At 50.8% G+C, this 24,919-nt stretch overlaps 1 protein-coding gene and 1 non-coding gene across 2 annotated transcripts in view; one reads left to right on the forward strand and one right to left on the reverse strand.

The window, feature by feature from the left end:
• Nucleotides 1–7,620: 7,620 nt before the first annotated feature.
• Nucleotides 7,621–24,919, forward strand: part of SFRP1 (secreted frizzled related protein 1) — a 49,137-nt gene continuing 31,838 nt past the window's right edge. The window contains exons 1-2 of the mRNA XM_032288121.1: nt 7,621–8,490; nt 13,908–13,985. Of these exons, the coding sequence (XP_032144012.1) occupies nt 7,947–8,490; nt 13,908–13,985 (622 nt within the window). The 5' untranslated portion in view covers nt 7,621–7,946. The remainder of the gene's footprint in view (nt 8,491–13,907; nt 13,986–24,919) is intronic.
• On the reverse strand, nt 19,310–19,412 carry LOC116558555. The gene has a single exon (XR_004272061.1). It is a non-coding gene; the product is annotated as a U6 spliceosomal RNA (small nuclear RNA).

Below are 24,919 nucleotides of genomic sequence, written 5' to 3' on the forward strand. Positions count from 1 at the left end.
CCCCCCCCCTCTTTCTCTCTCTCTCTCTCTCTCTCTCTCCATATGTATATATACATATGTAATATTATATTAAACAATCTTAATTTGGAAAATAGTACCTTACAGTCCTAATGCTATCTATCAAACATCAGTGACAGCAATTTCAGCATGAACTGATGAACAGTAGCTAAACTAGCAGGAGATCCATCGGAAGTGCTTTAAAGGGAGCAGCACCAGCTGATGTGCTGCATTCCTGGGAGTTCAGGACCTGGCTATGGGAAAACAGAATCAAACCGGCAGGTGCTCTGGACCCAAGCCCTGGCATTGTGACCCGCCTCCCTCCTGGGAACCCTGAAGGCCCACAGTCCCCCTGGCACTTCCAGGCCCCTGTGGCTGTGGGTAGGGCCCTAGGTGCCAAAAGGCTAAGGCTGGCACTTGGCCTCATAGTCAGCCGGCTTCTGCCTGTTGCCATTTTCTTTCTGGAACTCCTGCAGTCCTTTCTCAGTAGGCTCGGCGGCCGTCCAGCCTTCCCAGGCCATTTTCTCATAGAAGAGGATCTCTCTCTCTCAAAATTGAAAGTGTCTTTCTTCAATTCCTGGGCCAGTCTCAGGCCATCTTCTTGTAGCAGTCACGGGTCTGACATGTGCGGCTTACGTTTTTGTGCACCTTGCACAGTCTCTGGTGGAGGTCCGGGCAGAGAGCCTGGTAAATGAATAGACAATCAGATATTGCTGAGTGCAGAGGCTCTCCAGGTTTCCCTCCCCAGGGACTGGCCTTCAGTAAAGCCAGGTCTAGTGCAAAGCCAGAAGGATTTGGAGTCCAAAGATCTGTGCTTCCTGACCTGCGACTGGCCCCCACCGTAGTTTTTTGGTGACTGGACTGCTAGCCAGGGTCCCACTCCTCTGAGCTTCTGTGTCTTCTTCTGTCAAATAAAAGTAATGATCTCAGCCATCTCAGAGGCTTTTGGTGAGACCCAAATGGAATGATGCATGTGGGGAGTAAATCGGAAAAGACTGCAGCAAGGCATCTTACTAGGAGACAGGGGACTCTGCCTTCGCCCAGGTGAGTAATATCCCTTACATAGCAGATGGCAGATGCATTATTCAGGCTGAGAGACACTGTGGGGAGGAGGCTTCCCAGCATGGAGACTTGGAGGCGAGGCTTCCCCAGCTGAGGTCACCAGACTTTGGGAGCAGGGAAAGCTTTCCTTCGAGACAGGAGTGTGATGATGGGCACTCCCCCATTCCTCTCACCAGCACCTCATTTATATCCGACTTGTTCCTGGCTCAAACCCCGAGGAAGGCAATGCACCGTCTGGCCTGACTGCTGCGAAGGGTTAGGTAAATAAGCACACGGCTCCTTGGGGAATGTGTCCCGGCGCTGGGCCGCTGCCCTCCCCGCAGCCAGCCAGGCAGATTTATGGGCTTCGGGTCACTGAAGCATGTGCCACTTCACTTTCACTTCCCTGGGCTTCCCAGAGGGGCAGGGGTTTCCTAAAGACCTGAGTCTGGTGCTCTGTGATGTCCCAGCCAAGCCTTGAGCCCTGATGCCAGGACCAGGCCCCAGGTGTCACACTGCGGGGCCCCCTTCTAACTTCTCTTGCTTGGCGTACAAGGCTTGGCTTACAAGGCTTCCGGAAACACCAGCATCCCAGGTGCCAGACCCAGTATTGCATGGGGGTTTGTGGGAACGGGCCACTGCATTGACCAACCCAGCCTCTACGATCCCATCCTCTATGGAGCGACCTGCTCGGTGCAGGTCCTGGGGAGAGAGGAGCGGATCAGATGTGGCATCTGTCCACAAGGTCAGCTCTGGGATGGGAAGAGACCCAGTGGAGAAGTCCCACACTCTGTTTGCTGTGTTTGTATGAGGCACTGAACATCAATTCCCTTAGGATTGAGATCTAGAAAAGATTTTCCTTTTCTAAAGACAAAGAGAACTATGGGAGGTATTCATGCCTTTGTTCTCAGAAAATGCAGCACAAAATTATTGTGCCAGGTAGGTCCCCTAAGAGCCTGGGTATTTCACATGTCTGTCTCCCCTTTATTCATTTATTGGGGCGGGGGTAATTATTGAGTACTCAGCATATGCATGGCATCGTACTAGATGCTGGAGATGCGGAATGGGTGAGACAAAATAAGACAGGGTCCTGGCCTCTAAGAGCTCGCTGTGTACGATGTACCCGGAAGGGACCAGTTATAAATGTAGATGGGAGAGCTGCGGGCACAGAGAGGGTGAATCTGACTAGGGATGGAGGAGGGCAGTGATGACAGGGAGGAGGTCAGACCTGGCCTCCTGGAGGAGGTAATACTATTAGGGTAAGCAGGTGGATTTGCCGGATAAAATGCAGGATGCCCAGCAAAATTTGAATTCAGTTCAACAATGAATAATTAATACTATACGTATATCTCATGGGATATTTGAGACATAATAAGTTTTTCCTTATTGATCTGGAATTCAAATTTTACTGGATGTCTTATTTTTAATATTTAAATTTAATTTTTAGTTTTATATCTAGGGTCTTGCTCTGTCTCCCAAGCTGGAGTGCAGTGGTGTGATCATAGCTCACTGCAGCCTCCAACTCCTGGGCTCAAGCGATCCTCCTGCCTCAGCCTCCTGAGTAGCTGGGACTACAGACACGTACCACTGTGCTCAGCTAATTCTCAAAAATTGTTGTTATTTGTAGAAACAGGGTCTCGCTATGTTGCCCAGGCTGGTCTGACACTCCTAGCCTCAAGCAATCCTCCTGCCTCACTTTCCCAAAGTGCTGGGATTATAGGTATGAGCCACTGTGCCTAGTCATGGGTGTTCTGTATTTTTATTTGCAAATCTGGAAACCCTGTGAGTAGCAGTTTGTGCAAAAGTGGTGAAGGACATTACAGACTGAGAAAACAGCATGTGCACACTGCATGTGCCCAGGATGAGAGGCAAGTGAGAGGCTGTTGGGTGGGAAAGTGCAAGGACTTCTGGAGACTGGAAACTAGGCTGGTGGGGGGTGCTGGGGGGTGAAGCTGGAGGGGTCGGGGGGGTCAGGGCGGGGTCTTGATATTATCCTGGAGCTTGGGCTTTTTCCCGTAGACAAAGGGTGTGTGAGAATTTTAATGAGAGAAATAGTCCATTTGATGTGTTTTGGTTTCTATTTAAAAAGTCATCTTCAAATACGCCTTTTATTTTCAGATCTCTTCTTTCTAGGAGGTGGTATACAAATCTTCATTTATTTATATATAAATTATATTTATAATATATAAATATATACAATATTAATTATAAATTAATTAGTGTAGTAATAAATGAACACAAATTGTCAAGCCCAGTTTGACAGAGCCCCACTGGAGAGTGGGCAAGTGTGACTGTCTGAGCAGAAGGCCAGGGACAGTGGCCTTGGCCTCCTGGTTTGGGGCTCGGCTGAGGGGGTCTTCCTGGCTGCTTACAATAGGAACTGATTGCAGGATGGCCTAGTGAGTAGAAATTATAGGGAGCAGAGTTTCCCTACAGGGAAGGAAGAACATTCTAGTGGATTGTCTGAACTTGGTCACTATGCCCCAAACAAGTAAAAGGGATGCTCCATTACCATCTTACCTGGCCCTCTACACCGCCAAGAATGGTGTAGAGGGCCAGGTATGACGGCTCATGCCTGTCATCCCAGCACTGTGGGAGGCCAGGAGGATTGCTAGAGGCCAGGTGTTCAAAACCAGCCTGGATAGCATAGCAAAACCCCATTGCTACAAAAAAACAGAACAAAACAAAACAACAACAACAAAATTAGCTGGGTGTGGTGACCTGTGTCTGGAGTCCCAGCTATTTGGGAGGCTGAGGCGGGAGGATCGCCTGAGCCCAGGAGGTCAAGGCTGCAGTGAGCCAAGGTCATGCTGCCACTGCACTCCAGCTTGGGCAACAGAGTGAGATCCTATAAAAAAAAAAAAAAAAAAAAAAAAAAGGTGGAGAGGGAGGGGTGCTTACTCTAGGAAGAGTTGGGGCTGGAATTTGCCTTCAACTCCACATTTTTAAGATGCTTCCCAGGCATTCCCAGAGTTAATAGTTAGCAGTTCAGGCCAGTTCTTGAAAGAGTTAGAAGGGCTCAGGATTACACATCCGCAGAGGCAGAACGCAGAAGAAGCTTGTCCAAGTAAGAGCATGACCAGGTTTCATGGCATCTTACATTGAATACCAATTTGGCCCTTCGGACTTGTCTGAAAGCCTAAGGATGTGCCTCAAGTGACCCTACCTGCTGAGAGTTCACACTTATGAACTAGCAGGGCAGCAGGGCTGGCATTAATAGCTCCATTTCACAGATGAGAACACTGAGGCAGAGAGAGTAAGTGCGATTCCCATGAGTCATCCAGCCCATTAGGAGCAGAGTTGAGGCTGTAGCCTGTGTCCTCTGACTGTGGGCCAACATGCTTTCCTTGGCATTGCCCTTGACCCATGGCTACACGGCTTCAGGTGGGAGCTGCCTCTCCAGTGCTGCTGGCTGAGGGAGAGCAAGCTCAGTGTATCTTTGGAGAGATCACAGAAATCACTGATGATGTGATAGCAGAACAGAATGGGAGCTATGGCTGGGAAGATTCCCTTCCCAGTTTTTCCAGGAGAGGCCAGGAAAAAGCTCTGCGTTTGGGAAGAGGCCACCCGGGAGGCACCTGGGGCGGGCAGTGGGGGGTGCTCTGTGACCTTCTGTGGAGGCTGAAGAACTGAAAATGCCTCCTCAAGCTGGAGTTTTGAAGTAACAGAGGACATACTTCCAGGCTTCATGCATGGGCATTTTGGCAGTGTGGGAAAATCAGAACTTTTGGGAAATGAGAAACATAAGTTAAAGCTGCATTTTGCCTGTGTTTATTTAAGCCATTCTGGAAGGATGGGGGATGTGTCTCCTGGTCCACAGTTCTCATACTCAGGAACCCTCAAATCTGGGAGCTCTGTCATGTCAATTGCATGTTTAAAGAGCTTTTGTTCTAGAATCTTCTCTACACACAGGAGTGTGTGCACACACAAACACACACACTTGCCATTAGGAAAAGGGGTACTGGATTTTGAAGTGGAAAGATTGGACAATAAGGAGAAGGACAAAAGTACTGTATGTCCCTCTGCAATACGAAGTCTTCAGGCTGATCTCCCTGGTGCAGCTACGCAGCATGTGAATTGCCTGGGAGGGTGGGGGGCAGGTGGTCCCTCTCCCTCATCCCAGGAATGGATTGAAGTCTCTTGATGGGACTGAGGTCTAGGGTCCTTCCTTTCCAGCTGGGCCGGGGAGGAGTCAGGAGTGCGCTGGATTTAGCATTCTGGGGTCTTCTCCCATCACTCCCTGTTTGACAGAGACAACTGTGTTCCCAGCAGGGGTCAATAAAGGAGTAGGACCCCTAGTGGTCGGGGAGGTGGCGACTGGAGGTGATCAAAGTCTATGCAGAGTGACCACACATAGGCGAGCTCTTCCTCTTCATGGATTTGTGAGATTTACTCCTGACTTGGGACTTTCAGGGCTTGGGAGGGGCAGTCATCTGGATGAATTTCCAGCATTTAACAGCGGACAGACACAAGTCCTCCTGCCATTCTGGAAAACCCAAGACGTGAGTGAGCGGTCAGCCACGCCTGGGTTCAGAGGTGAGAGGACGTCAGCTGCAAACACCCATCTTTGCAGTGAGCAAACACACATTTGGCTTGAGGCAGAGGGCCTGGCCCTAGGAGAGAAAAAGACCCCCTGCCAAACAGCATTTTTCTCTAAATGTCCCTTGAATTGAGACACAGTTGCCGGGTCTCCTGTGGTCTAATTCTCTGTGAGGAATGTCTTCCTCAGCTCCACAGGCCGGCCTCACCAATTGTCTCGGGATTAACCCTTGGCCATCCAAATATTGCTCTCTCTTCTCTGTGTCTTCCTCCCAGCCCCCACGTCATCTCTTGTGTGACAAGGCACCTTTCACTGGCCACGAAATCACAGAGAAGTCGTCCATCTGCTGAAGCCTCTGTGTGCACCATGGAATCACTGTGTCTGTACCGCCACGACTGCTTTAAGAGAACAGCCCCGCTTCTTCACAAACTCTAGTCATTTCACTTGGAATCTGTCCATCAAGAAATTAGGTCTGCAGAGTCCAAAGCAAGCTCCCTAGAGCTCTGCAAACAAGCTGGCCGGCAAGGCAGCGCCTCCTACGGTGTCTGTGTGGAGCGCTAAGACCTGCGGCCCCTTTGCCTCACGGGGTGTCTGCTCAGATACGGCTTTGAGCATATCAGCCTCTCTCCACCTGCACTTAGGGACAGAAGGTGTGGAGACTCCGGAACTTCATGAACTGTTTGCTGTGCTCTCCTGTCCCGGGGTAGTCCGGGTCTCACTCCCAGCTCTCCGGAGCTTAACCCTCCTCCCTCTCCGGGGAATGTTTGAAACCTACAAAGAATTCTCAGGAATTCGAGGTGGAGGGTGGCAGAGAGACTTCTGTTCCTGGGGGCCGAGGAACCGTCCTCTTGGCGTCTGCCCTAGTAGGGACCCTTGGTCTTGACTTGTCGTTCCTGAACTGCGTCTGATCTTAACATGTGTGCCCAAGTGATGGACTTGGTATTTACACCAGCCACGCTGATAACTGCACATGTGTTTTTAATGTTTTGGCTTTCCACACCACAAACACACAGATGTGCTGTCGGCTGGGCTGGGACTTGAGTAGGATTTTTCTATTTAAAAAAATGTATAAATGTTTAAAAAGTGCCCTCCCAGAGCTAACACCGTTGCGAGCAGTACTTCCCGCCACACAGGGCAAAGTCCACCCACTGCCCCAGCGTGGAGGGCCACCACGGGAGGCCCCTTCTGGAGAGGTGCTGCTCACAGCAAACTGCTCCAACTGCGCCTTCGTCTCGCCTTCAAGGGAGCCCGGCCAGGGCCGCTGGGGATTTACAAGCAGACCTCCCTCGCTTCAGCCTTCCTGACCCCCAGTTAGCTGGGAAACGACCTGTCTGCATTGCAGCTAGAGAATCCAGGAGAGGAGCCGCTAGTCTAGCGGGCTGTTGGTTGAAATTAGGAAACCGTGTGAAAAAAAAAAAAGTTTGGGAGGCGGAGGCAGGCGGATCACCTGAGGTCAGGAGTTTGAGACCAGCCTGGCTAACATGGTGAAACCCCGTTTACTAAATATACGAAAAATTAGTCGGGCGTGGTGGCGCGCGCCTGTAGTTCCAGCTACTCGGGAGGCTGAGGCAGGAGAATGGCTTGAACCCGGGAAACAGAGGTTGCAGTGAGCCGAGATCGCGCCACTGCATTCCAGCATGGGAGACAAGAGCCAAACTCCATCTCAAAAAAAAAAAAAAAAAAAAAAAAAAGCCTTCATAATTTCGTGGGTTTGCAAGTAGGATCCAGGCTCCTCGCTTCTCTGCAAGTCGATGAGAGTTAATTACACCGTCCACCTGGTCTCTCTCCACCCCACGCCGCGATCCATTCCCCCTCTTTTTTCCCCTCTTGCCTCTTTCCTCCTCCTCCTTTATTTATGTATTTTTGGTTTTGTTTTTTAAGGGGTGTTGAGCCGCGTCTGGTTCTAGTAAACCGAACCCGCTCGCGAGGGAGGCGATTGGCTCCGTTTCCGGTGACGGACGTGGTAAGGAGTGCGGCTTGCCCCGCCGGGAGCTGATTGGCTGCGCGGGGCGGCTCCGAGGGCTCGGCCGCAGGAGCCCCGCGCACTCCAGCCCTGCAGCCTCAGGAGTCGGTGCCGCGCGCCCGCCGCCCCGCGCCCTCCTGCCCACCGCGTCTCTCGGAGCCCGGGCGCACCCAGCCCACCGCGCCTCCTCCCCGCCCGCGCCGCCTCCCGCCGCGTCGCCTCCCGCCTCAGGCCGAGGGCCGCCACCGGCCGGGGGACCGGGGAGCAGCGCTGGGCCTCGGAGCCGGGCAGCACTGGGGACGGCGCCTTTTGTCCCCGGAGGTCCCTGGAAGTTTGCGGCGGGACGCGCGCAGGGAGACGGTGGAGGTAGCCCCGACGTCGCGGGGGCCAGGGCGCACAGCCGGCATGGGCAGCGGGCGCAGCGCGGGAGGCAGCCGCGGGGCCGCCCTGGGCGTGCTGCTGGCGCTGGGCGCCGCACTCCTGGCTGCGGGCTCGGCCAGCGAGTACGACTACGTGAGCTTCCAGTCGGACATCGGCCCGTACCAGAGCGGGCGCTTCTACACCAAGCCGCCGCAGTGCGTGGACATCCCCGCGGACCTGCGGCTGTGCCACAACGTGGGCTATAAGAAGATGGTGCTGCCCAACCTGCTGGAGCACGAGACCATGGCGGAGGTGAAGCAGCAGGCCAGCAGCTGGGTGCCCCTGCTTAACAAGAACTGCCACGCCGGCACCCAGGTCTTCCTCTGCTCTCTCTTCGCCCCCGTCTGCCTGGACCGGCCCATCTACCCGTGCCGCTGGCTCTGCGAGGCCGTGCGTGACTCGTGCGAGCCGGTCATGCAGTTCTTTGGCTTCCACTGGCCCGAGATGCTCAAGTGTGACAAGTTCCCTGAGGGGGACGTCTGCATCGCCATGACCCCGCCCAATGCCACCGAAGCCTCCAAGCCCCAAGGTAAGGTCCCCTTCTGAGGCGCGCGAGCCGCTCCACCGGCTCGCCTGCTAGGGATGCGGGAGAGCCCGCTCCACCCCACACACGCCTGCCGCTGGGTTCCCGCGTTGAGGACTGGCGGCCCGAGGTTGCCCGCATGCTGTCCACGTGATTCCTAAGCGCGCCTGGTCTGTCCCAGGTATCGCTCAGTGCCCCTCGCGACCCAGGTGCTCGGCGGGGCTGGCCCGGGAGCCGCAGCTCTGCGCCGCGGCCTCGCAGGGACTGGCTGTGGTCCCCGGAGCCGCTCTTCCTGGGGTCCAGCTTCGCCGTTCCTATACCTGAAACAAAGACTTGCGTTTTAAATAACAGGGGAGCTCCACTCTCCTCTGGGAGGACTCAGAGTCCCTATCGAAGTTTTTACCTCCGAGACGGGAGGAAAAAACCAAAACCCCAAACGTAGAAAGTTCAGATAGGCCGAGAGAATGCTTGACGCAGCTTTATTTCCATAGGTTCGACAGAGATTTTTAAAAATAAAACCAAGCCCTTTCCTTCACTGGTCATTCAGTCGAGTAGCCTCGAGATTGCCGCAGAACTGGCTGAGAAAGTTTAGGAACCGTGGGGACTTGTGTTTCCCCACCCCTTCCAGGTACCAGCTCTGCCCTCGGCGGGCTGTGGTGGAAAGTCTCTTCTCCCTCCCTTTCGCATACCCCCTGCTTCTCTCATTTACACAAATCCTCAGCTCATTAGAAAGATAAAAATGTAATTAGCTCATTGTTCATCTCCTCCCTGGGAGAAGGGATCTGCAAATTGGAGACGTTCCTAACCGCCTGGGGGACCGGCCCGAGGATCCTCTCAGAACCCCCTAATATTTAAAGGGTAATTCTGGAGGGGGGAAGAAAATATCCTGGGGAGTCAAATAAAATAAAATAGAAAATAGAAAATATAGACAATACAGAGAAACCCCAGCCCTGTGGCCTGACTTTGATAGAAGTAAATTCAACCCAGAATTCTTCGGAAGGAAGTTTAGGCTCCGCGGTGTGGAGAGGGTCAGTGATGGGGGAGCTGTACTCCAGGTGCGCTTAGCACAGGCGCAGGCTTCCCGAGGGCTTTTTGAGGAGGGCCTTTAGGGTGAGGGAGGACGGCTGCGTACACTTAGCTCACCTTAAAGTGTCTTTAACCTCTGTTGTTGATGCCAAAAGAAGGCCGTGCCAGTCACCTGGCTCTTCAGAGTGAGGATTCCAGTACGTGGGGGGAAAGGGACACCCCAAATCTTGGATACTTTTGCTTGTTCTAGGGAGGGAGGAGATGGGTCCACAGTGACTGACGTTGGATGGCCGGGTGGGAACGGCAGTGATTGCCCGCACTGGCCAGGTCTGGTACCGCTGCTCTCAGGGTCAACTCTGGTGGTAGAAGTGGAATGAGGGGTAGCAGATGCATCTGCACTTTGCGGGTGAGAACTGAGCAGTTACCTGGGGCAAACAAAGCGCCTTGTGTTCTCTTGGCTTGCACCCATTCCCTGCAGCCCGTGGTAATTTCCTTCTCCCCTTCCTCAGCCAGGGGGGATTAGCCCAGCCCTGCCCGGAGAGCCTATGTCCAGCCCTGACCTGGAGACCATCCCAATGGCCACTGGCGTCGGTTTCTGGGACCAGCTGCAGACATGAGTGGACACGTTAGCGAATCGGCTGCAGAAAAAGTGGCTGCAGGCCGCAGGGAACATGGGGGGTTGGATAGGGTGCCTGCAGAAAAGAGGAAGGAATCCCCTACCCCAGACCCCAGAAGGCTGTGATGGGGTGCGGAAACCCCATAATCCCTGTCTTCCGGACACCTTTTGCCCCTTGGGTGTAGTTCCACTGGTGGGTGCCCTCCTCAGCCTGGCTTCTCCCCATCCTCTCGCCTCCACTCCTCCCAGCAGTGCGCAGGTAGCCACCCTCCCAAAACAGGCCTTTGAGGAACAAAGGGAAAAGCGGGGAGAGGGCCTGTCAGGAGTGGGGCTTGGGATGGGTTCTCCCCTCAGTGGTTTTGATGGGGGGCTCTGCTTGAGAGGACACAGCATCCTCCCCAGGACTGCAGCCCCTGGTGTAAGGGAGCCCCATGTGATTTCCTCCGAGGTCCCCATGGAGGGGAGGATGGTGAGTGTGTGTGTGTGTGTGTGTGTGTATGCACGCGCGTGCGTGTAGGTGTGTACAAGGCAGGTCAAGACAAACGAAACTACTGATCCTTGTAACTTTATGGCTTGTGCCTGTGGAGAAATAACTGATACTTTCCAATGAGAATAAATACGAACGCATTACTTTTTTATTCATTTATCCTTTATGCTTTTATTTTTTAGAATTAAAATGCATTTTCAAAGCCATGTCTTATCTTTGCAGATGGTAAGCACTTTGTGTGTTTCTGTTCACACACTTGGGCATATTCAGTTTTGGGGTATTGGCCAGCACTCCATGGTCATGTGTTATTTAGGAGAAGCCTGATATTACGAAATGTCTTGACATCCCTGCCCCCTGCAAGGCTGATACCCAAGCCATAGCAGCTCCTGTTATGGAAGAGGCAATAGTTCTTTTTCCAGGGAAATTATTTCTAAGTTTGGCATTTCCATTAGAACTGTGAACTCCCAGGCTGATACACTGTTGTTTCCCTTCTCTGACTGGTTTTACTGATGGAAGTTGTATGAGCTAGCACATTGGGTTTTATTTTGTTGCTGTTTCGGCATGTTGCACATTTAGTCAGCCTGGCAGAGGCCACAGAGCCCTCAGTTCCCCGGAAAGCCTGTCCTAGGGCTCCCTTTTGGTCCCCCCGGAACTGGCCCGGAACTGTCTGTGTGGGAGACAGAGAGAGAGAAGAGAGAGAAAGAGAGAGAGAGTGAGAGAACACTTGCGTGTGTGCATTGATATATTACAACATCACTTAATCCTGATTCGGCTGTTGGGCTCTCTTCTCTGTACCCCCTTAAATATTAATAAACATAGCACCTTTGCAGTTTTTTGTCCATTTGCTTTAAACATTATTTTAAATACGCCCGAAAACAGCGATTTAGTTCCTCCTCTCAGAAGGATGACTGGGTGGATTCTCCTGCAGAGGCAGCCTGTAGGGCCTCAAGACGCCCCAAGAAGGCATGGGTTAATACGGCATCACATATTCTTCTTTCTCTCTCTGGATCCGGCTGCTCCAGAGTCAGCTGTTACAAAAGCTGAGATCGGGGAAAGCCAGGGAAAAAACACACAGAGTCCACCCCAACGAGCTGCTGCCACTCTGAGAGGCACCGAAGTCCAAACGTAATTGATGGGTCTGAGGAAAGTGTCCCTGTGAGGTGCAGAGCCCTCCGTGGCCAGCTGGGTCAGGCGAACTTCAAGTGTCCAGAGGAGATGCAGTGAGCGTGTGGAGCAGGCAGACATGTGCCCTGTATATTCTGATCACCCTGACTGACCTTACTATTTAGTCAAGATTATATTCACAGAAACTTGCAATGTGAGAACTCCCACTTTTCTGTTTTCAAAATAACCTAAACAAGGAAAACCCAAAAGCACAGTTCACTCTCCTTGTGTAAGTAACCCGGTCCTTTCCTTGCCAGAATTCCTTTTCCTCACATGGAAGCAAAAGCCGTAATGCCAAATTCTGGGTGAGTTGCCTCCTTTGTGAGAATCACCACCCCTAGAACCCAATCTCAAGTTCCGGGTGCAAAGCAAATTTCCACAATTGTGGCTAAGGACAGTCCTGTCATCATCTGCTTGGAGCGTCTTTCTTTCTTGCCTTTTTTTTTTTTTTTTTTTGACAGACTCTCACTGTCGCCCAGGCTGGAGTGCAATGGCAAACTACAAATTCCACCTCCCAGGTTCAAGAGATTCTCCTGCCTCCGCCTCCCAAGTAGCTGGGACTACAGACATGTGCCACCACGCCTGGCTAACTTTTTTGCATTTTTAGTAGAGATGGGGTTTCACTGTGTTAGCCAGGATGGTCTTGATTTTCTGACCTCGTGATCCACCCGCCTCGGCTTCCCAAAGTGCTGGGATTATAGGCGTGAGTCACCGTGCCTGGCCCTTGGAGTGTGTTCCTTAACTACACTGATAATCTGGAAGGTGCTTGCTCCTGGGTGCAGAGTAAAGGTGGGAGAGGAATGTGTCAATAAAAACTAAGGGTGGAGTCTCTGCTGGACCCTGTGGGGACCCTGCTTGGAGGCAGGGAGTAGTCTGTGGGCCACCAGTGTCCGGAGGGCAGCCTCGAGCTGGGGGTGCTCTCCAGGTCCCCCCTTCTCCTCCATTTGCGGAGCATTTGCCTATTTCATTGTCAGCCATAGTGGTGGCTGCTGGGGAGGGAGATGCTGCCACGGTGGAGAAGGACGAAGAGCAGTGGGCTCCATGCACACCAACCTCCACTTCCTCCCCCGAGTGCAGTATCAGGGTGACTTTCCTGTGCTCTTCATTTGTCTCCAGCCTGGCTTGGCGTCCTGTGCTGTGTCCGGGGTGGGGTGCCCCTGGAATGTGCTCATGATGTTTTCCTAGACAGTCGATAAGCTCCAGGCTGCTTGATAGGTGAGGATGACGACAGTGAGGATTAGCCCCTTCAGCCCCTGGAGGAAAGCACTGTCCTGCTCTCTCTCTCTGCCCTGGGAAGCGGGGTTCTTTTCCTGCACTGGACTTTTTGATTTCAGCAGAATATTGACTTGGAGGAGGAGGCTTCTGCCCTGGCCTCAGACATCTCCGTTCAGGCAGTGGAGCTGCCTCCCCGTGACAGGCATGTCTCCCCCTGCACACCTCCTCTTCAAAGCACTTCACAGTTGCCCAGGAAAGAGCCTCCAAAGGGCCCCTTCGCATCCAGCCCCGTCCTCCCATTTGGCAGCCCCTGCTAGTGCTCTGCCCTGCCCCGCTCCGCTCCGCCCCGCCCCGCCTGCCCCAGTCTCCTGCTGCGGTGGCCCTTTTGGAGGGGGGTGTTCAGGGGCCGAGGGCTGGGGTTTGTGAGTCTGGCTGAGTTTTTTCTCTCTTGACTCCTGGTGACCTGGTCAGAGGGATCAGTAGGCTAGCTGGGAGTACGGAAATGGGAAGGGGACAGGAATCGGAGGGTGGAATTGAAAGGAGAAGGGAGAAGATGGGAAGCAACCACCAGGAAGAGATCTCTGTGGGTTCATAAGCCAGCTTTTCCTGGCATTCACAACGCCCACAAGTCGTCATTCACGTGACCTGCCCCCACCCAGCCTCAGGTCATGCTGCCTTAAATAACTGTGGCACATTTGGCAAGCTCTGGGTCAAAATGTTCAAGAAACCTGCGCCTGCTCTGGCTGTAGACCCCGGGCTCAAGGCTGCTGCTTTTCAATTCTCAGGTCCCCTTCAGAAGTTCCAGAAGACCATTACCACTTTCGGCCTGGACCCAGGGCCGATCTCTTCCCCAGGGGGCTGCTGCCTTCCTGCCCTGTAACTTACAGTTCTGTGTCTCCTCAATTCCCTTCCCAGGCACAACTGTGTGTCCTCCATGTGACAACGAGTTGAAATCCGAGGCCATCATTGAACATCTCTGCGCCAGCGAGTTTGGTAAGAAAGCGTTTCTAGCTGCTTCTGGAAGGTTTGGAATGTCCTGGTGTGCGTCCCTGCCGGACGGAGGCCCTGCTGCTGTATCTCGTTGCAGCTTTCCGCATTCTCTACCTTATTCCTCTCCAAATGGCTGCTTTTCTCAGGCAGATGAGAGACTAGACAAGGTCGGGAACCAGCCAGTTTTTATGAAGGCCATACTTTGCCCTCCTTTGTGGGGGATCACTGGACAGAGTTTTGGGGATCTTCTCCAGGCGTGCAGGGAGGTTGATTTGGGGACAGGTCAAGAGGAGCAGGGAAGGACAGCAGCTCCTTCTCGGAAGCTGCAGGAGGTACAAGTTGCCACTTGCTCCGGTGGCTGGTAGGGCCCGGCTTTTTCTGGACTGGCTCCTTTTTTTAACATCTACCCCTAGGTGTCAGCATGACTCTGTCCAGGATTTAAATGGCTGACCTACGGGTGCCTTCCCAGGGAGGGGAGATTTCAGTGATTAGGGGATTCAGAGAAGGATTCTCATCAGGTTCTGTGAGGCAAAGAAAACAGACTTCCCCACGGTAGTGTGGTTTTTCTCTTTTCTTCCCAAGTCGCTTTCTGTCAAAAGAGAATTCTGAACCAGCACTCGTACCTCCAGGAGGAGCTGGTAGGGGTCAGGGGTCGGTGGGGAAGATGCCAGGAGCCTTGGGTCCTTTCAGGGATGGTCTGTTATAGTCTGACCTGCAGAAGACCTGAATTCCCAAGAGCCTGAGAGTCTCTCCTCTGGGAAAAGTAAATGTAAACAGCATCCCTTTGGAGGCTCAGCTCCCTCTCTCTCTCCTCTACCTGACATGGATGCAGAGCAGTGGCTGGGGCCAAGCCACGCTTTCGGAAGGATCAGCGTCATGCTGAACAATGTGTTTCTCATAAGTCCTGCATTGCGTCCCTGAGATCGGATTTCCTGCAGAATTCTTATCTGTAAGAGCTTAAGGATAGGTGATGCGAGTCCGTTCAGAGGCATCCCAGCTCATGTTTTCATGGTAAAGTACACGGAAGGGTCTTGTTCCTGTAAGGAGCCCTGTTGAAGTAAGCTGCACACACGTGGGAGAACACACACAAATCAGAGGGAATCGTGCATCAAGACAGGGCCATTCTCAGGGTATTGCAATTGTGGATGAAGATGGAAGCTGGATGCAGATGGCCACCAGAGCTGAACTGGAGAGCGCATATCCTCATTCCGTGCATGGGAAGATTGACGTGTTCTCTGTGATGCAGCAGTGTGAATTACTTGTCTGTTTCTGCGTTAACTCAAGTTTGTCAGTGAGGATTCCCTGAATATCAAGTGCTTTCTGAGTTCTATAGATACAGATTGAGGGTAGAACTCTTCCTCTAAATAAATGTAATACATAAGCATTATTTAAAAAAAATAAACAGAAGTTGCAGGATTCAGGATTCAGACCCTTTGCCACATGGGCTGAAGAGTTAAGCCTTGGGAAAGAATTTGAATCTGACAAGGTTGACCTTAAGGTGTAGGGCAGGGGTCTTGAGGGCACTCAGGTAACTCACCTGGGATGGACATCTTCCCAGGGCAGCAGGCACCTGCTGAGTCAGCCAGCGTCCTGCACCCCGAAGAGGATGGAGGAGCTCACGTCGATAACCCATCAGGGTTTGTGGAGTCTGAGTGAGTAGCTGTTTGGGACTGGGTTCTTTTAGCCCTGACAAAATTTTCTTCTTGGATTCACAGAACTTTTGAGTTCTTTCTGGACCTCAGAGGTCATCTTATCCAGTCCTCTTATTTGATAAAGAAGGAATTTGACTTTCCCAACTGGAGTCCTTCTGCACTCTGCCACCTGCCCTCCTCACTTAAGAGACGAACACTTTCTCACTGAAGAGAGAGTCGACGCACAGCCGCTGGGCTTTGACATGGAGGCACTGACCTCCTTAGTGTGCGTATGGTGTATGGCAGGCTTCTTTGAGCTGGTTGCAGGAGAAACCTTTTTGTTTTTTTGTCTGTAATGTTCTCATAAAACAATATATAAGATTTTTTTTCTCTCTCTCTGCAGGGGCTGAGCTTAGCTCTGCCCTTCTTAGCACCTCAGAGAATGCAGCCTTGTCGAGAAACGTGTTTCCTAGCTCAGTTCACTTCAAGTAAGTGAGGCAGTCAGCCACGCTGATGGGATTCTGTTAGGAAACAAAGAAATTGAACAATGCAAGCTGACACACAGCAGAGAAGAAAGAGAATGCTTGACTCCCTCCTCCAGGGATCAAACTTTGCATTAAGTGGCCCTGACATCCCCAGTGGGAAGACATCAGGTTGCTGGAAGGCTCTCTGTGAGCTCCGGGAATGAGGGGTGCATTTCCCTGGGTAAGCAGTACCCTCGTTCCCCTGCCACTGTATCTGTGGATCCCGGCAGCCTCCGTGGAGCTGGGCATGACCCCTGACCTTCCCAGGCAGTGCGCTTTAACCCCTTGGCAGGTTTGCTTAGTCACTTGTGTCTCTAGCTCTGCACTGTACCCCCTTAGTTCAGGGCACATGTTTTTCCCCAACAGGAAAAAAAAAAGAAACCACGAGCAGAAAAGCTTGTGTGCTGATGCTCAGGAACGCAGCTGATCAGCCTGAATCGAGTACCAGATGTAGGAGCCAAGACTTAGACAGGCAAAGTCACCGCATTGAACATGGTGACCAGCCTGCCTGCTGGCTTCCATCAGCTCTCAGGGCTCTGCTTTTTGTTCTCTCTCTGCTTTTTCTGCTCTGTGACAACAGGGTGCCACTCCTACCTCTTAAATAGCCCAATATAGTATTTGCAAGCCGCCATGCTAATCATCCTGCTGTTAACAGCTCAGCACCCACAGCTGTCTGCCGTTTGGGTTGGTTTATCCCAGAGATATGAGGATCTGATTTATTTATAATTGTGGTGAGGTGAATTCCTGCCTCTGGCCACTTTCTCTGGCTTCCTCTGCAGTGTCTGTAAACACCCGTAAGCTTTCCTGGGGGAGATTTGCACGGTGATGTACTTCTGCTAGGGGAGTTCAGAGCTTCCACTTGCACTGCTTTCTGCGGTGTTTTGAGCTTGAGAGTTCAGGTGACAATTTGTTTACCTCAGTTTTTTCTCCATGTGGAAAAGAATTTCTTTGCCCCTAGAAACTTTCCTTGCCTTCTGAGAGGATTCTTTTTTTCCATTTATATATTTCCTCATAAAGAGAAAAGCCGTACTTGGCGACACGAAGATTAGTCAAATAGGAAGGAAAAGAAAATCAGCTTTCACAGTTAGCATTAGGGAGTATTTCCTAGTAGAAATACTTTCAGAGGTTCCTGCACGTCCACTAATCCGTTCTCACTCTGCCTCCAACTTCTTTCAAGGTGTTTTGGCAATGCCGCTGTTTGGCACAATGTTTTGCTCTGAAGGACAGTTTGAGCTCTTGCAGAAAGTAGGCTGATCCTTTCCAAACTAAACCTTCGGTTTCCTCCCAAAGGCGAAGCAAGCAGGCTGCTAGCACAGTCACTGTAGCACCTGCAGGCTGCCTGAGAGCAGGCTGTGTATCTGATGCCATGTTTTACGTGATGGGAGATGCCTGCTAATTGTGAGACACACTGTTCCGTTTGTGCTACTGACAGACAACAACAACAACAACAACAACAGCAACACACTTCTTGCAGAAATGTGCAGAAAAATCTGTGTCTTGGAATGAACAAAATAAGACCTGTTTGTTCTCAAATAGTCCCCAGCACAGTGCCTTATACATGGTAGGCATACAATGAAAGTTTGTCGGCTGAGTGTATGAATCATAGGTGATGGCAGGGATGTGGACGTTGGACTTTTTTTTTTTTGAGGCTTAGTCTCACTCTACCCGGGCTGGAGCACAGTGGAACCATCTTGGCTCATTGTAATCTCCACCTCCTGGGTTCAAGCAATTCTCTTGCCTCAGCCTCTTGAGTAGCTATGATTACAGGTGCCCGCCACCACAACCAGCTAATTTTTATATTTTTAGTAGAGATGAGGGGGGTTTCACCATGTTGGCCAGGTTGGTCTCGAACTCCTGACCTCATGTGATTCACCTGCCTCGGCCTCCCAAAGTGCTGGGATTACAGGCTTGATGGACTTCTTTATTTATTTATTTTTATTTTTTATAAAAGAGAAGGCTCTTTTCAAGGTGGATATTAGCAACTTGTGTAGGAAGTTCAAGGAAAACTACATGCTCCGTTGTGGGTGACTGAGTGTATTGATGTTTAAAAGAAGCCCCAACATCCAGAAATCTCATTCAGTCAAAGTAAAATTAGACATGGAAGGAATCATTACCCTGGGACTGGAATTGCGAGGTGGAAAACAACTGGATTTTATTGTTATTGAAGATACATATCCCATCCACAGATCCATACAGGCTTGGAGCGAATTATTAGGATGTTTCATGTGCACAAAAACCTGGGTTGTCCCATTGCTCAGCACACCAGAGGTGTGACTCCCAGCCCAGAGCCTGCGTCTCTTTCTGAGCAGCCTTATTGTGCATGGGAGTCGGGGGGGCGGGGACAGTGCAGAGATGGAGGCCGAGCCAGTGTTTGTCCTTTTGCATCTGGCTTATTTTCCTACGCATCGTGCCCTCATCTTTGGATGTGACTCTAAACTCTCATAAGAAGGGGAGTGGGGAGGAGGATTTGCCCTCAAGTTCACGTTTATTTTCTGAAGCTTTTCTGGAGGTGGATAGAGAAAGAGGGGACAAGGGGTGAGTGGGACGAGGGGGCTGTTCACAGCCCATGCAAACTGTCCATTTCTTTGGGTGCTCTGTTGCTCACCTGTGCCACTTACTTTTTTTTAATGGATGCCAAATAGTTGCACATATTTATGATGTATATTTGATATTTTGATAAAAGCATACAATGTGCAATGATCAAACCTGGGTAATTGGGGCTGGGTATGCTGGCTCACATCTGTAATCTCAATGCTTTGGGAGGGTGAGACAGGAGGATTGCCTGAGGTTAGGCATTCTAGACCAGCCTCGAGACCCCAGACAACATAGTAAAACCCTATCCCCATTAAAAATTAAATATTAGCTGGGCATGGTGGTGCGCACCTGTAGTCCCAGCTACTTGGGAGGCTGAGGTGGGAGGATCGCTTGAACCCAGGAATTTGAGGCTACAGTGAGCCATGATCACACCACTGTACTCCAGCCTGGGTGACAGAGTAAGACTCTGTCTCAAAAAAAAAAAAATATGAGTAATTGGGATATCTACCACCTAAAACACTGATCTTAGTGTTAGAAATATTCCAAATCTAGTCCTCTAGTTAATTTAAAATACACAACAAATCACTGTTAACTATAGTTGCCTAGCTGTGCTGCTGAACACTATATCTCATTGTTTAAAAATACGGAACACTTCACAAACTCACGTGTTATACTTGCGTGGGGGCCATGTGAATCTTCTCTGTATTGTTTCAGTTTTAGCATGTGTGCTACTGAAGCAAGCCCCTGTAGCACTTTGCCATTGTAAAGCTGTGTTGTGTAGGACCTCAAAGATCAGCCAGTCCATACCCTCACCTTACTGACTGAAGGAAATAAGACAAAAAAAAAAAGGGAGTTGGGCATTTGATGACCCAAGAGCACTCTACCTAGATCCCTGGCACTTCCCACCAGCACTTCCTTGGCAGCCAGGCCAGACTACACACTCTGCTCCTTCCCATCGTCTCACACCCGTCATGCAGGACAGTGGTTGAGGAGCTTCCTGGGCAGGGGCATCAGGTGCTCCTTTACCCTCAGAATTTAAATGGACTGATGTCTGTGCCCAGCACACAGAAGGAGCTCAGCAATCAGTGGCTCTCTTCTTGGTGGGAAAACAGGCAGTGTAACAGAATGCAAAGAACATAGGCTTTGGGCCAGACAGACGTGGATTAAATCCCTACCCTATAAGCTAAGCGACCACCAGAAAGTTCTTAACCTCCCTGGGCCTGGCTCCTCATTGGCAGATTATGGATGAGAATTCCTACATGACTGTGTTGGGACAATTGGATTTAATCAAGTGTGGACAGTTCCTGGAATATGGTGGCTGTTCAATCTGTAATAATTATTATCTCTTCTTATTGGAAAGAATTGTTTTAGGGTGAAATTTAGCTTAGGAAGGAAAATTCCAGCGTGAATGAAATCAGCTTCTTGGGGGAAAAGTTTTTAGGAAAAAGAATGGAATATACTCGTTAATTCTCTGGTTAAAGAATGTCTTTTTACAGAAGAAGTCTTTTTAAAAAACCCATTTGGAAGACTTTTTTTTTTTTTTTTTTTTTGGGACGGAGTTTCGCTCTTGTTACCCAGGCTGGAGTGCAATGGCGCGATCTCGGCTCACCGCAACCTCCGCTTCCTGGGTTCAGGCAATTCTCCTGCCTCAGCCTCCTAAGTAGCTGGGATTACAGGCACGCGCCACCATGCCCAGCTAATTTTTTGTATTTTTAGTAGAGACGGGGTTTCACCGTGTTGACCAGGATGGTCTCGATCTCTTGACCTCGTGATCCACCCGCCTCGGCCTCCCAAAGTGCTGGGATTACAGGCTTGAGCCACCGCGCCCGGCCTGGAAGACCTTTAAAAGCTTTAGGCTGCTGGGCGTGATAGCTCAGGCCTGTAATCCCAGCACTTTGGGAGGCCAAGGTGGGTGGACTCCTCACCTGAGGTCAGGTGTTCGAGACCAGCTTAGCCGACATAGCGAAATGCCATCTCTACAAAAATTAGCCAGGCATGGTGGGGGTGCCTGTAACCCCAGCTACTTCAGAGGCTGAGGCAGGAGAATCGCTTGAACACAGAGGCGGAGGTGGCAGTGAGCTGAGACTGCACTGCTGCACTCCAGCCTGGGCGACAGAGCAAGACTTTGTCTCAAAAAAAAAAAAAAAAAAAAAAAAAGAAAAGAAAAGCTTTATGCAGCTTCAAGGGGCTGTAGTTAACAATAACAATAACAAACAACTCCCCCTCGGAAAGCCAAGCCCTAACTAGAAGTTAGGAGGACCTGGGTTTTGGTGACATGGCATCCTTACGTCAATGTAAAACTGGAAGCTTCCAGACAGTGACGAGGGCTGAATGTGGGAGCTGCGACTGACTGGTGTTCCAGGATAGGACCACTGAAGTTTTCATGTGTGTGTTTTTTAGAAACCCTCTACCTAACGTGTTCTCTTTCTAATTTAGCAGGGCTGATATACTAGGGACTTCAGAGCCCGTTGACGCTGTTTTACTTCCCTCTGCCCTCCCTTTTTCTCCAGGGATATCTCTAGGGCTGTTTTCCCTTCCCCCACCCGAACATCTGCCTTGTGATAGTCACTTCCTTTAACCAAAAAATAGGCTATGCATTATAATGCAAATGAGTGTTTAAATTATTGGTTTCACTCAGTTTTGTAGAAATATGCTAGAAGCCCCAATCTGTTTTTTTTTTTTTTTTTTTAAAGAAGAACAAATGGCCAAAGAAATGTCAGACCCTTGCCCTGCCCGGACCTTGGAACAGCCAATTAAATGTGCGTTTGCTTTGGAAGGCTTCTCAAAGGCCTATAGATTGTGCTGGAAATCTTTGTTTAGTCTTTCAGGAACACTGTCACATGGATGATTTATCAAAGAAAGTTGTTTATCTGGCAGTAAAATAAACTGTGGGCCTGTACAGACTAAGATTTCCCGTGAATTTTTACCAAGGTAAACACTACTAACTGGCAAACTCCGTGTGAAAGCCAGACACATACAATAAATATTTGAACTACAGCTTTGCTGTGTATGGAGTCTGGCCTGCCACTAGCGCTTGTGACTTCCACCGTGCCCAGAGGACCTGGCACCGCAGCCTGTCTGGCTGGGCGACCGGGAAGAGGGACTCGCCCCATCGTCAGTGTCTACAGGAGCCGCCCGTGGCGTGAGCCTCCCTGGGTTTGAGTGCACCTTAGTGCTGGCACCTGGGGACTTCCTAATTCAGAGGGGGCAGTCTCAGGACGACTCCCCTCTGCATCCCACAAATAGTTGGTGATGAGTTACGAGGAAAGTGAACCAGAAGCAGCCAGCTTAGGTTTCTTTAAAAATAGACATTTGTTGAACCACATTGGCAGGGGGCTGGAAATGTTGACTGAATCGGGAGCTGGGGCCAGAACATGATGGTAGAGGGTGAAGTTACCTTCTGGATTTTGCTGAGTGTTAATGACAGTGGGAAAAAAAAATGCTGCAGATACTCCCCCAGTGTCTCTGGCTTTGCTCGTGGGTGGCTGTAAGGGACCCATTTGGGAATTAAGAGGTGGCAGGTCAAGTCTGTGAGTGCTGCAGCACATGTTTAAGTGAGGGGGTGGATGGACACATGAATGGTGATGATGGGGATGAGATGAAATAAAGCCTTCCAGGTCTTTCCACGTAACACACTGTGGGGAATTTTTTTTTTTTTTTTTTTTTTGAGACAGCCTCTTGCTCTTGGCACCCAGGCTGGAGTGCCGTGGTGTGATCTCAGCTTATTGCAACTTCTGCCCCCTGGGTTCAAGCGATTCTCCTGCCTCAGCCTCCCAAGTAGCTGGGATTACAGGTTCATACTATCACGCTCGGGTAATTTTTTTTTTTTGTATTTTTAGTAGAAATGGGGTTTCACCATGTTGCCCAGGCTGGTCTCGAACTCCTTAGCTTAAGTGATCCACCCACTTCGGCTTCCCAAAGTGCTGGGATTCTAGGAGTGAGCCACTGCACCGGCCTGTAGTGACTGTTGATAGTGGTTTTTCAGGGAGACTGCTGGATTAGAAACTGCTTGTTCTGACAGTCCCAGACAGCCCCGGATGCTGGAGTTTCCGTGTCATACGGGCCTTGGGGTTCTTCCTGCAGGGCTGAGTTTAAAGATGTTGTGGGTAGCCCCCATAACTTACGCTGTACCCTGGGTCCTTCTCATCCCAGCTCCTCAAAGGGGCAGAAGTGGGAACTGGGGACTCTTGAAAAAAGGTGACGTTTGTGTCTGTTTGGGCTTTTGGGGTTGAGATCCCTGCGCACGTGCAGAGCTTCCATCTGCGTGTTTGAGTCTTGAATGTAAAAGGTATTGGTCTTTTAGGTTTGGGGGGCTGTGAGCATGAGAGCCGAGGCTATGTGACAGCTCTTAGGGATTGATGTGCAGGTAATAGATGCTTCCTGGCTCGCAGATACTTGGAGGAATAAAGGAGGCATTTTCTGTAGGGCAGGAATTAAGGGAAATCATTTACAAATTCTGAAAGGATGTCTGTGAGTTGTAAAGAGATGCCAAAATAGTACTTTGGCAGTGGGTAAAAAAAAAAACGAGAAACCAGCTTCCCTAAACGGTGTTCTTTCTCATTCAGGCAGGATTATGAGGGGGATTTTCTCTCTCTTGTTTTCTCTAGCCCTTCCATCAGCTTTCTCTGCAGGACATTTCCTTTTGGGACTACCTCAGATGTGTTCCCTTCTCTTTGTGAGCTCTTTGAAAATTATTTCACACCAGTGTCTTCCGCAGCGGATGCATTTGGCTTTGGGGAATGGCTTATGGCTGAAGGAAATCCCCTACTCTGTGTCAGTGGCACCAGAGCTAGAAACGAGCCTGGATAAGCAATTCAAACCCTGAGAGCAGCTGGTGCCTGGAGAGCGCCTCCCCTCCTGCAGGACTCCACAGGGCGGCTGTGCCAGCCCGCCGTGCTCCCCTCGCAGGCTGGTTGACAGCCCAGGCACCTTCCACTTTTCCTTTGGTCTCAGCTCCATACAGAGGACCCGGTTCCGGCCCTCGACACATTTAAAATCTGATGGCCAAGTGTGGTGGCTCATACCTGTAAATCCCAGTGCTTCTGGAGGGTAAAGAGGGAAGACTGTTTAAGCCCAGGAGTTCAAGACCCCGTCTCTCCAAAAAGTAAAAAAAATTAGCCAGAGGTGGTGGCACATGCCTGTGGTCCCAGCTTTGTTTGAGCCCGGGAGGTCGAGGCTGCAGTGAGCTGTGTTTGGGTCACTGTACTCCAGCCTGGGTTTGAGACAGGGCAAGACCTTGTCTCAAAACAAAAACAAAAACAACCCCCTGCAAACTCCCCAAGAATCTGGTGGGCAAGAGGCCTGTGCCATGCTTTTTTGTCTCCGTTCTTTGGTAACTTCAGATGCCTTTGTGCATAGTTCCAGTGCTCAGGTCTGAAGGAGGGAGGGGTCCTCTATGGGTGCTGGAGAAATTCAGGGAGGTTTCCTGGAGGAGACGATGGTCTAACTGTCAGGCTGAAGATTAATGGAGAAAGTAGAGGAGGGCATTCCTCATGTCCAGAGTTGAGGATGGGGAAAGGGAGTTAACACTCAAAACAAGTAGTAATTCTTCAATTGACAAAACCTAAGCCAGGTAAATACATACAGAGGAGAATGTTGGTTTATCACCTGTCAGTTCTCACAACTCACTTCGTTTTCTGTGTTCTGGCTAGCCCCAGCCCACAGCGCAGAGACAAAGGCTGGATGAGGAATGGGAGGGGGAGTTGCTCCTTCCGATTCGCAGCTGTCTGTGTACCCAGCTCGAAGGGTGATGAGGTCCCAGCGGTTGGAATGAATGGCCCGTGTGTTTTAGGGGTCCCTCATGTGGCTGTGGCCATGGGCCCGAGTCAGAGATGACACCCAGGAGTGCATAGCTGTGTGGGGAAGGAGTTCAGTCAGGTAAGTACTTGTTGTCAGCCCTGGGCAAGGTGCTCAGAAGTGCACAGGCAAGACTTGAGTCCTGGGCGCAGCCTCTCACCTCCATGTAACCCGCAGCTGCTGCTTCCGCCCACAGGATGCAGGGCTGGCTGGAAAGAGTCCCGACCTTTGTCTGCACAGTGCCAAATGCCAGCCAGCACCCAGCCTCTCCAGTTACAGGGTCTTTACTCTTAACACACATTCATTTAAAAACAGGCTCATGATGTGTGTTTGTGCAAGTGTTTTCTTTCGAAAATCTAACCACCCGCAGAAGGCATGCACTCTTACAGAGATAATTCAGCAGTCGTTGGGCTTTCACTGAGTCCTGCTTAGTCTATGCCACATCTGTTGA

This window comes from Sapajus apella, unplaced genomic scaffold, assembly GCF_009761245.1.
Source record: "Sapajus apella isolate SASKATOON/1434 unplaced genomic scaffold, GSC_monkey_1.0 scaffold21, whole genome shotgun sequence".
Taxonomy (NCBI): Eukaryota; Metazoa; Chordata; class Mammalia; order Primates; family Cebidae; genus Sapajus; species Sapajus apella.